At 56.5% G+C, this 13,671-nt stretch overlaps 1 protein-coding gene across 16 annotated transcripts in view; it reads left to right on the top strand.

Annotated features, from left to right (window-relative positions):
* The window catches only part of PTPRS (protein tyrosine phosphatase, receptor type S), a 162,744-nt gene that overhangs the window by 138,707 nt on the left and 10,366 nt on the right, over window positions 1-13,671 (top strand). For all 16 annotated transcript variants that reach the window (XM_019550566.1, XM_019550560.1, XM_019550558.1 and 13 more), the window contains 7 exons: window positions 129-226; window positions 2,871-2,994; window positions 6,352-6,527; window positions 7,140-7,259; window positions 7,371-7,525; window positions 10,716-11,001; window positions 12,921-13,099. In XM_019550566.1, the coding sequence (XP_019406111.1) occupies window positions 129-226; window positions 2,871-2,994; window positions 6,352-6,527; window positions 7,140-7,259; window positions 7,371-7,525; window positions 10,716-11,001; window positions 12,921-13,099 (1,138 nt within the window). The remainder of the gene's footprint in view (window positions 1-128; window positions 227-2,870; window positions 2,995-6,351; window positions 6,528-7,139; window positions 7,260-7,370; window positions 7,526-10,715; window positions 11,002-12,920; window positions 13,100-13,671) is intronic.

Raw genomic sequence — 13,671 nt, 5'->3', positions numbered from 1 at the left:
CCCCCTCCCCTTTTCTATATTTCTTCTTTCTTCTAAACTATGCAACATTTACAATGGGTTGTTTGGGGGCTTTTTTGTTGGTTTGTTTTTAATGCAATGACATTTTCTCCTGCTGTCTCTTCCCCCAGGTATGCTCAGCCACCCGCCGATCCCCATCTCCGAGCTGGCAGAACACACGGAGCACCTCAAAGCCAACGACAACTTGAAATTATCCCAAGAGTACGAGGTACGAGCAATAAGGCATGTAGCAAGAGAGAGCCATGCCGCCGGGGGCACCTGCTCGGCTCTGCTGGTTTCCGGAGGGTAGCGGGCACTGCAGGCAAGGGCAGCTGTGCAGAGCAGCACTTGGGTTTGGAGCTCTTTGTATTGTCCTGTCTATGCAGCACCTAGCGCAAGGGGGTCCTGGTCCAGGACTGAGGCTGCATGCACAGGTTCTGGAAAGCGCAGCCAAAGGGGTTTCCTGATCCCACGCGTCTGAGGCCCGCGGGCGGCAGGCGCACGGCCACCTCCTCGACTGCAGGGATGGCGAACTTGCTGTCCCTTAGTGATCCCGTGGAGGTGTGGACATCTTGATGGTGGCCTTACCCCCTTCCTCCCACCACAGTGGCCAGTCATTAGCAGGGTCCTTTCGGCCCTGCTGATGGAGCAGAACGAACAGGATGAAAACGGTCTGGCCACGCGTCGTGGTGCATCCGGGTGTCCCCATAGCCCCGAGGCTCTCGGCTGCTCTCTCCGCAAGCATTCACCCGCTTGAGCGGCATTTGCACAAGTCCACCCCCAAGCGCGTCGGGTGCCCGCAGCACGTTTCCGGCTTCTCATGCTCCACCATAGCAGCCAGGGGTTGCCCAGGGCGGGCAGGTGAGTTCGGTCCCGCAAGCCCAGCGGCCACCTCTCCTGGGACACGGATGGCGTCATTAGCAAACAGGCCGTACGGCTGCATTTCTTTTGTCCAGAAAGATGTGCTGATAGTTTTAGACCATGGACTATTCTAGGTTGTCCGGGTCTGCCCCCAGGCAGTTCACAAACAGGGAGGCCTGAGGGACTGAACGGTTCTGCAGTGTCTTTCATTTGGCAGCGGACAAAAAAGTCCCATCGTCGCAGCTTGCCCCCCATATAAGCATGCGTGCAGGGTGGGGGAAGACCTTTGCTCTGCTGGGGCCTTTCACCCCCGTCTTGGAGTTAAAGGAGTGCATGGAAGCCAAATCCAGTTAATATGCTCTATACAGATTTCAAAGGCTCATTTGCATAATGCAATATCCCAAGTGCCCTGGCTTAGTTCCAGCACAACCTCCTCTAGTTGGGGAGCCAGAGCTAAACAAACAGCACTAATGAAATGAATGCGAGGCGAGATTAGAGGGATGGAGAGCAAACAGACACATTACAACAGTATAAATACCCATTAGTTAGAAATGCTCCGCAGCAAGAGAGCAAGAGGACATTAGTGTCGTGTGGTGCTGTACTGGCTCCGCCACCTCCTCTCAGCTGCACGGCTCATAAAACACACCCCACGACCACCAGCCGCACCCCGGAAGGAGGGAGACGCTGGGGGCGAGCGCGGCGCAGGGCGGGCGCGCGCGGAAAGAGCCTGGAGCTCCTGCCGGCGGGCACCGGGGGCTGCTGGGCGAAGCAGGCCTGCGCGCAGCGTGCCCATGCCCCTGCCCTCCGGGAGGGGCGCGGGCCGGATGCGAAGCGAACAGCAGGGACTGCTGCGGCATGCGCTGCTGCCAAGGCTCTGATTGGAGCAAACCCCTCCGGCTCTGCGAAACGAGGAAGGAATTAAGCCCTTGTTTTATTTAATTCTCTGGCTGAGGATTTGGAGGTAAACGTAATTAACCTAATTTCCATATCTGGGACAGCTGGACTTGAAAAAACACGAAACCTGGCATAAATCATCAGGACAGGCAGAGAGGATTTTTCTCTCCAGTGCATTCTGCTGTTTACTCCTTTATCCCTTCTAGGAAGGGGCCGCTGGCGATTCATTTCCTTAGGACCAGACTCCTTAACCCCTGTCTGCCTGGGAGATGGGCCACTGCCCCTCCTGCCAAGTGAGCCCGTGCCAGCTCTTGAAGGGGCACGCTTACACTCGTGCAAGAGCCTTCCCCGTTCCAGAGCTCTGTGTCTTGCCTCCAAGTACCCCAAGCACTGACGCCCCCTCACCCCTTCCTAGGGCTGCTTAGTTCCCTTCCTGCTGCCTAATATCCAGCCGTGACGGGATGCTTTCCCCTGATGTGCAACCTACATTTCTTCCCCTCCCATTGGCATCCCATTATAGCTGGTTATAATCCCTCATTCGGCCCTCAATCATCCCCCCTGAGGTTTCCACCCCGCAGGTGTTGTTAGACTAACGCGTTGTTTAGCTAAAATACATGCAGCTTTGGCTCTTCTCATCTCCGCTCATGAAGCCGTCCCGGCAGCCCCTGCATCAGCAATGTTGCCTGCAGTTCCTCCATACCTTTCTGGATACGCGGGACCCAGAAAAGGCTGCCTTCATCCTTTTTCCAGGCACGGTCATGCTGGAGCTGTATAGAGATGAGGCATCTCTCTGCTCCGTGACGTGATGCCTTTGTACCTGCAGCCTGAAATGGCACTGGCAGGGCTGCGGCCATGTCGCGCTGGCATCACGTCATGCCACTGCCGTGTGTGTGTGTGTGTGTGTGTGGTTGTGGGGGTAAGCATGATGCACGAAGGGCAATGGGAAAGGGGTTGCCGAGATGCAGCCGAGAGCAGGCAGGGTCTGTCAGTTTGGGAGGTGAAGCCGTAGCAAACACTGGGGTCTTATCTGGGACTCCAGCCCTGCAGACACCCAGGGGCACAGCAAGACCCACAGGAGCTCATTCTTGACTGCACTGTTTCCTTTCCGGTCCCTCCAGTCCATCGACCCAGGCCAGCAGTTCACTTGGGAGCACTCGAACCTCGAAGTGAACAAGCCCAAGAACCGCTACGCAAATGTGATCGCCTACGACCACTCCCGCGTCATCCTGCTGCCCATCGAAGGTAACTGCTGCGGCTTCTGCTCATGCACGTTAAGAGGAGCCTGGTGCTTTGGGGGGTGCTGGGAGCCGTGGCCCACTGAGGCCCTGTTCCTTCTGCCCCTCTGGCTGAGTCTCCTTCGCCTGCTCACCCCGGGAGCAGCAGGCCGGAAGGGAGGGTCTTGCACGAGCTATGAGATTGGTGCCTTGTTGGCACATCCTTCGTTTCAGAGTTCGTCTAGTTAAAGCTCTGTTCCCTTCATGTCAAGGGAGGCCTCGTAGCTCCCAGCCAGATGTATTCTGGAATTGAAACGTATCCAGAGGTGGGTGATAAGCAGGGTGCTCAGGACGGGTGCAGCTAGGCCTGGCTGGAAACACTGTCTGCAGAGCAAACAACTGCGCCGTTGCATGTGCATCCGCACTAGCTCGCACAGATTACGATAGGAGCGCTCTCTCGGGCTTTGGTGCAGGTTGCGTACACCTGCGGAGGACTCTGGGTACTTCCGGAAGGAGGTGGCCTGTATGGAAGCCTGTAGCGCTGAATGCCCCCTGCCATTGTCACCGACAGTAGCTACCTGGGTCTGTCCTATCAGCACTTCTGACACGAGACGACCTGGGTCTGCTTCTACTCAAACGCTTACGGCATGGGGTGGGGGGTCTTTGCTTCAGCAGTTTCCTGATCTTCTCATGTAGTGACAGCCCTGGGCCATTGGGGAGCTGCGCATTTTGCTGCACTGGTCCTGGTTGCCTCCAGCCACCACGTTAGAGATGCGGCTCTAACAGAGGCCTTGCAGTGGGGCGTCTTTGGAAAGCGATCCCAGACGTGACCCGCTGCTCTCGCCCTCTTCTGCTGCACATGGATGCACGGATTTGCCATTCGCGGGTAGCCTTGTGCAGTCAGGGCGCGTTTATCCAGGCAGCTAGAGTAAAGCAGATGTGAGTTAAGGTCCAGTGATCCTGTGGCTGAAGGTAAACTGGAGTTCCCCCCCCACCACCACCACACTTGTCCAACACATATGTGATGGAGGTGGGACACTGGCAATGAAGTTCTGCCCGAACACCCAGCCCAGGTTTCGATCTGCGGTGTCTGTGCTGGAAGGGGGATTGTTAACATGACAAAGACAACTGTGGCTCAGCCGCTTTTCCTTCCAAGACACCTTGCAGTACCTGCTTGAACTGCAGAGCCAGGCTTTGCACAGCTGCCTGCCTTGTGCTAGAAAGAAAGGGGGAGGGAGAGGTGCGAGAAGGGGCACGGTCCTGCCGGCGTAGAAAGCAAAGACGGGCAAGCACCGGCTCCTGCGTGGGAGCACTAGCCAGGAGAGCACTGATGTCAGTGCAGGGACTGTCTGGAGTCGCATTCAGTCCTCGAGCTCCTGCAGGGTCCTAGGGTGACAGTCTGCCGGGCTCTGAGCGGGTGCTGCACAGACAGGGAAAGGGCAGGCATCTCTCATTCTGCCCGGGCAACCTGCCTCCGCACAGACCTGCAAGAGGTGTCATCTCTGTGCGCCCTGCAAGCCAAGCAGCGATGGAGCCAGCAAGGGCACCTGCATGCGTGGAGCTGGATTCATGCCACGGAGGCAGGGCAGAGCCACCAGCTGGTAACGGCTTCCCGTCCACTGCTTGCCCTAGTTAACACGGACGCTGCATGTATGCAGTAAGGCACCCCGTCTTCCTTAGGTGCCTCTTTGGTCCATCCCCAAGACCCGGGCACCTCTGTGTTAGTACCGGATGCACGGGTGTGGATGAGCCCGTGTCTGCGTGACATTAGGCTAATGACATGACACCCACCAGCTCCCGGAAAGGAGGCCATTTGCTCCTGTGGTCTCCGGGCAGCAGTTGTTTCCTCCCGTCTCGTGCAGCTGTTCTCCTGTCCCTTCGCACGCTCAGCCCAGGTTACGAGGAGCGCGGAGGGGCAGAGGAACAGCTTCCCAGCGGCGCGCGGAGATCGTTAAAGCCACAGTCGTCTGCCCTGGGCCGGCTGGCGTAGCCCTTCGCGGCAGGCCGGCGGGATCTCCCAGCCGTTGTTTAACGTTCTGGCATCGTCAAATCCGCAGCGCGTTGGCTCCGCCAGCTCGAAAGGGGAGGGAGGTAGCGGTTTTAATTCAGCGATTTCCCTGTAACGAGGCCTGTCACGCAGCAAAACATGCCCAGCACTGGCCACCATTTTAAATTACACAGCAGGCCCAAGGGGAACGGGTTGGAGATTAATTCTGGACGCTCAGCCTTACTTGTGCTCGTGGTGCTGTGACACAGACGCTTTCCCCTTTGAATTTCTGAATGGTGGGACGGGAGCCCTCCAGAAATTCAATTAAAAGCCGTTCTCCCCAGCACCTGAAATTGCCCGCTGTCCGTGAGGCCTGGCGGGCAGTTCAGAGTGGGTTTGCCCGAGCACACACACAGCAGGGCCCTGTTGTCTGCATGCAGTGGTGTGACGGAGGACTTGAAACCCATTTGGTGTTGGTACCTCTCTCCTCTGAGACTTGAGCTAAGTGCTAATGTGGGGAGCGCAGAAGCTCGCCTATGCAGCCGGCTGCTCTGCTGTACGTGGGAGTGGGGCGAACCTCCAAATGGCTTAGTGTTTTGGGCCAAGCCAAAGGGCATCTCTGCAGCTGAGCTGTGACAGATGCAAAGCAGCATCCCTTCCACGCCTGGCACAGGGGCCTCTCGCCCTGCACCTCCTGCCTCCACCAGTCACGTCCGAACCTCAGACAAAGACTGAGCAGGCAGCGGTCGCGCAGCACAGGTTAACCTCTGCAAACAAAAGACCGTCCTAGAATGGCCGGATGTAGGTTAAAGCAGGTCGTGCTTCGGCATTCAGAGCCACCTCCTCCCTTTGCAAATCCCAGCCAGGTCTTTCTCCGTCTTGCCCAGCCACAGCACAAACCGCCGCTTCTAAAGGCGTCTTGCTGCTCTGGTCCCTGCTGCAGAAATCCCACGGCAGTGCGGGGCACATCAGCTCCCGCCCCAGGATGTCTCTCTCCTACGGTCAGTGCAGTGCATCGGGGTAGCCAGAGGCGATGGGTACCTGAAGGCTGCAAGCTCTTTGCAGCATGACCTGTCGTCCAGTTCTGCGTATGCACAGCTCCTAGCACGGAGAGGGAGGGTTTCTGAGCCAGGAGCTGTGGCAGTGCTTCTCAGAAGCTAGTTATGGTTTGGTACCTCATATCCCACCCCCACAATAGATGCGTTATCTCTGTAATGCAGATTTGCTGAGCAGGACCCTTTGCTGGGGCTCAGCTTCAGCCGAGCTGAAACTATGCAGATTTGCTACCTCCCTGGACCCGACTCAGCTCCACGGAGCTCAGGCTGCTTCAAACAGGTGTTGTTTTAAAGGCGCATCCTGCCGAACTCAGCTGACTCCCTTTACTGTGTCTTGATGCAGGGATCGTGGGCAGCGACTACATTAACGCCAACTACATAGATGGCTACCGGAAGCAGAACGCCTACATTGCCACCCAGGGCCCCCTGCCTGAGACCTTTGGAGACTTCTGGCGGATGGTGTGGGAGCAGCGTTCGGCGACCATTGTGATGATGACCAAGCTGGAGGAGAAATCACGGGTGAGAAACTTGGGAGGGGCAGCCAGGTAGTCGTGAGCAGGGTGGGAACTAGACGGTGGAGAGATGCAGGCACGAGATGCGTGTGGGGAATACAACAGCCCCCCCTCCTCCCCTGCAATCTGCAGTCCATGATAACACCAGCAGAAGAGCTCGGCCTGCCTCGCTGCTTCGGATTCAGAGAGCCACCAGCCCACCTGAGATCCCTTTGCAGCTCCAGGGTGAGGGCAGTGAATCCCAGGGCTTGTGCCCTAAGCCTGGCTATGGGCTGTCTTGCGTAGCAAAGGGAGAGCCCTATTGTTTTGCATAATATTTTCTGAAGCAGGCTACCCAGCCATCCAGAAGCGTCTGCCCTGCGGTGCGTCGGGCTAGCAGTGTGCCGCAGAGCCTGAGCCCCTCCAGAGAAGTGGCATTTAATGCATGTCGGCTGTGGGGCTGAGCATACTGGGCTGGGGGGTGTGCAGGATCTGTACTGCAGTGCTCCAGCAATGCCTTGTGCTTCTCCTGTTGCCTCGGCTGGGTGGGCAGCACTTGCTGCAATGTCATGACAGCAGGGGTGAACATCCTGCTTTGGATCACAGTCCAGAGCTCAGCAACGACCCCCTTTTCCTGCAGATAAAGTGTGACCAGTACTGGCCCGGCCGGGGCACAGACACCTACGGGATGATTCAGGTTACGTTGCTTGACACCATCGAACTGGCCACGTTCTGCGTTCGGACCTTCTCCCTTCACAAGGTGAGGCGGGCTCGGGCGCGCTGCCCCTGGGTGCTGTAACTCCCCCCCACCCGCGGCGCGCGCGGTGGTGCTGGCGTGGCTCACGGCGCTGCCGCCCCCCTGCCTCCACAGAACGGCTCCAGCGAGAAGAGGGAGGTGCGCCAGTTCCAGTTCACGGCGTGGCCAGACCACGGTGTGCCCGAGTACCCGACCCCGTTCCTGGCTTTCCTGAGACGAGTGAAGACCTGCAACCCGCCCGACGCTGGCCCGATTGTGGTGCACTGCAGGTACCGGTCCGCTCCTGGCCAGACCCGTAGGCCCGCTCCTAGGAGTAGCGAGAGGAACGGTGCCATGCAACCTGACTGCCGGCCCACGGGAAAGCCCCTTTATCGCGCTCCCTTTGGCATACCCGGCAAGCAGGAGTGGTCCCCTCGAGTGGTTCCCACGCAGCAGCTGAGGATTTCTATTCAGAGAGGAATTTCCCACGTTGCGTGGGGCTGGTTGGCTCCACGTAGATAAGGCCTCGTTGGAGCAGGGCGGGGGAGGGCACTTGGTAATGTGCTGCCCTTCAGCAAGCAAGCAAGCTCATTTCTGTCGCAGTGGGGAAGGGAGAAGAGAAAATGGGGCTGAGGCTGCAGCAGTGATGTCGCCACGTAGGGCAGTGGGGGACTGGTGGCCGGGCGTCAAAGCAGAGGTAGGGGGTCTCCAACGTTTGTTTGAGCACCACCGTCATCACGAGCGCAGCGTGGAGAGCCGCGAGCCGCAGACCCCCACGGGCAGGTTGCCTTCCCTAATTCAATTTACAATCCGGCAAGGGACGCTCGCAGCTGCCGCCGCTCCGATAAATCCCCCTCGGTCCTCAGGAGAGATCTGGAGGGGCCGGTGGGTCACCTAGCGCTGGGGAAAGTGACGTGTGAATTTTAGAAGCAGTCGGGGGGAATCTAATCCTGCCTCTCCTGGAGGACGCAGCTGAAATCATTTTTGTAAGTGGGCAACTTATCGCTAACCCTGCAGATGGCAATTATCGCGCCCCTCTCGGAAAGTGAATAAAGGCAGCCGGCAGCACACGAGTGATAAGAACTAGCTTCCTGATCAGCTCCCACACTTCTTGCCAGAGCTCCAGCAACCTGCGTGGTTCAGGTGTTGCACAGTCTAATTAACAGAGATCAAGGGGGTTTTATGAAAAAAAGGGGGCCGCGCTTGAATAGTGGGAGGAAGCCCTTTATTAGCAGCAGTAAAGGAGCAGACCCCGCAGGGCCACGCTGATTCGTAAATGCCTTTGCATGCAAGTTAGATGTGACCCAAATGTTTTTGTGCATCAAGGTACAGGGGTGATGCATGTTGCTCATTACGGCATTAGTCGTTTCTCAGCTGCCTAAAGACCCGGGTGATTAAACATGCTTTTCGAGCCCTTAGATCACGCCAGCCCTTTGTTCAGACCCAAAACCCCCGACCTGGAGCTGCCATAATTGTGCGTCTGACGGGCAGATCTCCTACTGAGGTGCTGCCGCAGACCAGGAGGCGTGAGAAACGGGGCAGATTGGTATCAGGGAGCGACAGACAGGTTGCCAGACGTGGCTTTTCGCCTTGTGTCCTCAGGTGACAGGACCAGCCATCGGCACGAAGCTCCTGCCAAGCTGGGCCCAGGCTCAGAGCAGAACCCCCCTGGTTTGGGCTCTTTGGGGTAAAGGAGGAGTAGCAGCAGGTAGCGGGTGGTGCTGAAAGCAGTGTTGGGCCTCAGAAGGAGAGGAGGTGACCTGTCCCATCTCTGGGAACCTCCTTCTCCACCAAGTCGATGCTCCAAAGCTTAAACAGCAAGACTTTTTAACAGGCTCCTTCTCCCAACCCCAGCTGGAAGGGCTTGTCCTTTTGTTCGTTTTCTTCCGAGTCTTTCTCATGCCAGATCCAGTGCGTGGGCTCGGTTGCAACAGCCTTGCACCTCGATCCCATGGGGTCTTTCCCAGGGAAGCCCAGAGCTCTAAAACCACAGACAGCGACATCCGAAATCGGTGGTGCTTCAGCGGAGCTATGTCGGGTTTCTGCGAGGGGAGAGGCTGCACCCAGAGGTCACGGGCACCCTTGAGCTGGAGGGAAGTGTCCTTTCCCCTCCCTTGCCAGTGCCTGTTTCCCTAGGACCTCATCGCATCCAGTCTTAAACAATTCACGTACTTGGGCTTTCGGCTGTTCCCGAGCCTGGAGACCTCACCCCGAGGCTGCTTTGCCTTGTCTTCGTTCGGTCACTCCCAGCTCCACTCCCTTGTGCCACTTTTCGTCCATTCGCCTAGTCACATATCCTCATCCGCCAGAAATGTTCACCCCAGCAGCACTCTTCCATCGCGGGCCAGAATGGTCGGGGGTGGTGCAGCCCAACCCCTCCTCGCACCTGCCAGCCCCTCTCCCATTGCTCTTCCTCTACCCTAGTCCCCTCCATGTTGTTGGCATTTTCACAACCACTTTACCGAGGACTCTTTCTTGGCTTTGTTGAGTTCAGCCGTGCCCCAGCATTTTGGTGATGGCAAGCCTCTTTGCCCAGCCCAGTTGGCACCCCCGTGACTGCAGGCTGGTGTCTCTGCCACTTGCATTGCTGCCATACCAAGGTGGCTCCCGGCACTGCTGCTGGCCACTGCTTCTTGTACTCCATCTGTACTTGGGTTTCTCTCTCCCTGGCTGGTTTGCATTTTACAGCATTAAACCTTGCTGGGGTTTTCCCCCCCACACATGGTTCTAGCCTCTCTGCTGCCAGGGACTTGTCTGTTATTAATGCTTTATTGAAGCCAGGATGCTACATGCTCCTTTTTGCCTACCAGTTTTCTAATCATGGCAGGCTGGTTTCCTGGCTTGCTTTTATAAAGCAGCAACAAATATTAATAAAGCCATAGTACCGAGAGGCCAGAGTCCCAGAAATTTAGGGAGCCACCAATTATTTTGACCTGCAGAATGGTAGAAAAGTAGGGCTCAAAGGGCCCTCAGGATGTCATCTAGTCTGAGGAAGGCCCATCCCTGTCTAAGCCAGCCTTGTGCCTGTCTAATCTGTTCTTAAAGCTCGAGGACCAGCCTTCACACCCAGCTACCAGGCACAATGGCTGGAACATCAGAAAACTTCCTTTAACTTGACGCAAGAAGAGCAGGTGGACACGGGCGCTGGCAGAGTCCTGCAAGGACAGGAAGTAGCTTGTTAAAATATGCTTGGGAGATGTACAGAAGAGGACCATAATCCCCACCGCAGAGGAAGGCAGACCTCCTCCCCGGTCTCTACCTTGCCTCTGTCTACAGCTATATTGACAGGGTCTTTATCACCACCCACTTACTTTTCACATGCTCGCATCCTGTGTGTGGCGCCGTGTGCCGCACATCTACTCGCCCACCCGCGGCTCGCTCGCACCGGTGAGGCTGTCCCGTCTTGTCTGGCCAGTTGGTAGGGAATGAAAGAGCTTAGGCGGTGTGACATATCACTCACCCTCCAACCTCCCCTTTCAGCGCGGGCGTCGGACGGACCGGCTGCTTCATCGTGATCGACGCCATGCTGGAGAGGATAAAGCATGAGAAGACAGTGGACATTTATGGACACGTCACCCTCATGAGGTCACAGCGCAACTACATGGTGCAGACGGAGGATCAGTACAGCTTTATACACGATGCCTTGCTCGAGGCCGTGGCCTGCGGGAACACGGAGGTGCCAGCCAGGAACCTCTACACGTACATCCAGAAGCTGGCCCAGATAGAAGTGGGGGAGCACGTGACCGGCATGGAGCTGGAGTTCAAGGTAACGGGGAAACGCTGGGCTCTCAGGGGTGGTGGCAGGGGAGCAAGAAACATGCTGCCAGGCTTCAACATGGACCTTTGGTGCAGGAGATGGCCAGGCCCCTACATGGGCTTACGCAGCAGTGGTTAGCACCCACCAGCATCACGGCCATGGTTTGAAGTCCCCAGACAGGGTGGGGGACTGCCAGGCTTTATAACATAGGTCTAGTAGGGTGGTTGCAATGGCTCTAGGTCTGTGAGCAGAGCTGAACCAGCACCCCGAAGCGTTTCTGGTTTAAGTGGGGTGAATACAGGGACTTCGATGCAAAAACCTCAGCACCTGCAGAAACGTAATAGTGACAGCAACTGGAATGAGAGTGAGGGCAGAGAGGAGAGGAAAGGTCGGGCCTCCTGACTGGAGCTTTGTGCAGCTTTAAACTCCAAGAGGTGACAGACGCCCGGCCCTTTGGAGGAGAAAGAATGGTTTTGTGTTTCTACATTAAAGAAGTAATTACATCTCCAGCTCTGGGGCTGCTGCAGTGGCTCCCAGGGGAGGGCTGGCTGCTGCTGGAAGGCGCGCGTCCGGCTGTCTGAAATCCAGATTGAATTTCCTCCTGTCTTAACATTTGATTTCCGCGTTGTGTTTTGAGTGTGAGATGCCATGTTGACAAATCATGACAGAGATTCCTGACGGGGGAGGGATAGCCCCAGCATCTCAGACGCTTCGCTTTGGCACTTGTGCTTTAGCAAGAGATGAAAAGGAGGCAGAGCCTTGCAGAGAGCGGTGGGAGGGGAGGAAAGGCACCTGTTTGGGGGTAGGCGGGAGGGGTTGGGACAAGCTTGCTGCCTTTGCGGCGCTTGTCTGAGATCAGCCCCAGGCAAGCAAAGAGACTTTCTCCCTCTGATGTCTTCATCTACGCCCTGGAAAATGGCATAGGGCGCACCCTCAGCAAGTTTGCAGATGGCACCAAGTGCAGGGGGGTTAGTGGATATACCAGAGGGTCAGGTTAGGATTCAGTGACCTGGACAAATTGGAGGCTTGGGCCAAAAGGACTCTCCTGAGGTTCAACAAGGACAGGTGCAAAGTCCTGCACTTAAGACGGAGCAATGCCCTGCACCGGGAGAGGCTGGGGGCGACTGGCTGGGCAGCAGCTCTGCAGACAAGGCCCTGGGGGGACAGTGGACAAGAAGACGAATAGGAGCCGGCAGTGTGCCCTTGTTGCCAAGAAGGCTAATGGCATCCTGGGCTGCATTGGTAGGTGTGTTGCCAGCAGGTCAAGGGAAGCGATTATTCCCCTCTATTCAGCACTGGTGAGGCCACATCTGGAGCACTGTGTCCAGTTTTGGGCCCCCCCCTACAGAAAGGATGTGGACAAGTTGGAGAGAGAGTCCAGCGGCGGGCGACAAAAATGGTGAGGGGGCTGGGGGACATGACATAAGGAGAGCTTGAAGGAACTGGGCTTATTTAATCTAGAGAAGAGAAGACCGTGGGGGGGGGGCAGGGATTGAACAGCAGTCTTCACGTCTGTGCAGGGGGTTACAAAGAGGATGGAGCTGGACTGGTCTCGCTGGGGGCAGAGGTGACACAAGCAGTGGTCTCAAGTTGGAGCCAGGGAAGTTGAGGTTGGATATTAGGAAGAACTCTCTCAGGAGGAGGGCAGTAAAACACTGGGACAGGTTACCCAGAGAAGTGGTGCAAGCTCCATCCTTGCAGGTGTTTAAGACCCAGCTAGACAAAGCCCTGGCTGGGATGATGCAGCTGGGGCTGGTCCTGCTTGGAGCAGGGGGTTGGACTAGAAGAGACCCCCTGAGGTCCCTTCAGCCCTCATTTTCTGTGTTTCCTCATGAAGCTAGTTTGGCCCAGATGCCTGAATACCCAGCTTTCCTTTTCCTGGGAGCTGCCATAACGCCCTGTACCAAGTGATTTTTGTTTTCCTTCAGCGACTTGCCAACTCCAAAGCCCACACATCCAGGTTCATAAGCGCCAACCTCCCATGCAACAAATTCAAGAATCGCCTTGTCAACATCATGCCATACGAGACCACGCGGGTCTGCCTTCAGCCCATCAGGGGAGTGGAGGGGTCGGACTACATCAATGCCAGTTTTATCGATGGATACAGGTAAATGGTAACACTTATCTGCTTTTGTAGCAAGGAGTAAGTTAGGCTGGGCATGTGAGTGCTGTACGTGGACCACAATGATGGCACGCATCCATTGCCTGGCTTATACTCAGTGTCTTGTGGACTGGCACATCCTATCCGTGTATTGCATCGTGTGCAGAGCCCACCGCCAAATGGGGAGAAACCATGTTTGATTAGCTTAGCTGATTAGCATGCCCCTTGGCGTATGGGGTTTTTCTTAACTTTTCTCCTAACTATTCTAGCCATTCGTGGTTATGAAATTTTCCGTCCCACAAAAAAAGAAAAAAAAAAGGAGCTCCAGCCTTGGACTCTGCATATCACACAGGGCTGGATTGTGGGCAGCTTCTGTGGGAAGCTGTTTCTGCCGCTGCCTTTCATTCCTGTTACGGTTCTGGGATATTGCACTATTGACCGCTTCCCAAAGGCAGCGAGTGCTGTGCCTTTTGCATTCAGAGCCTGCAAGCAGAGCTGCAGCTTTCCAGCAGCGATGCTCTGAGACTCCCCTGAGCAGCCTCAACAGAGCCCGACTGCTGAGGGGCTGGGGCCTGACG

This window comes from Crocodylus porosus, unplaced genomic scaffold, assembly GCF_001723895.1.
Source record: "Crocodylus porosus isolate Cpor-Errol unplaced genomic scaffold, CroPor_comp1, whole genome shotgun sequence".
NCBI classification, from domain to species: domain Eukaryota; kingdom Metazoa; phylum Chordata; order Crocodylia; family Crocodylidae; genus Crocodylus; species Crocodylus porosus.
The sequence above is the reverse complement of the archived record's forward strand: the minus strand, read 5'-3'. Positions and strand labels throughout refer to the sequence as shown.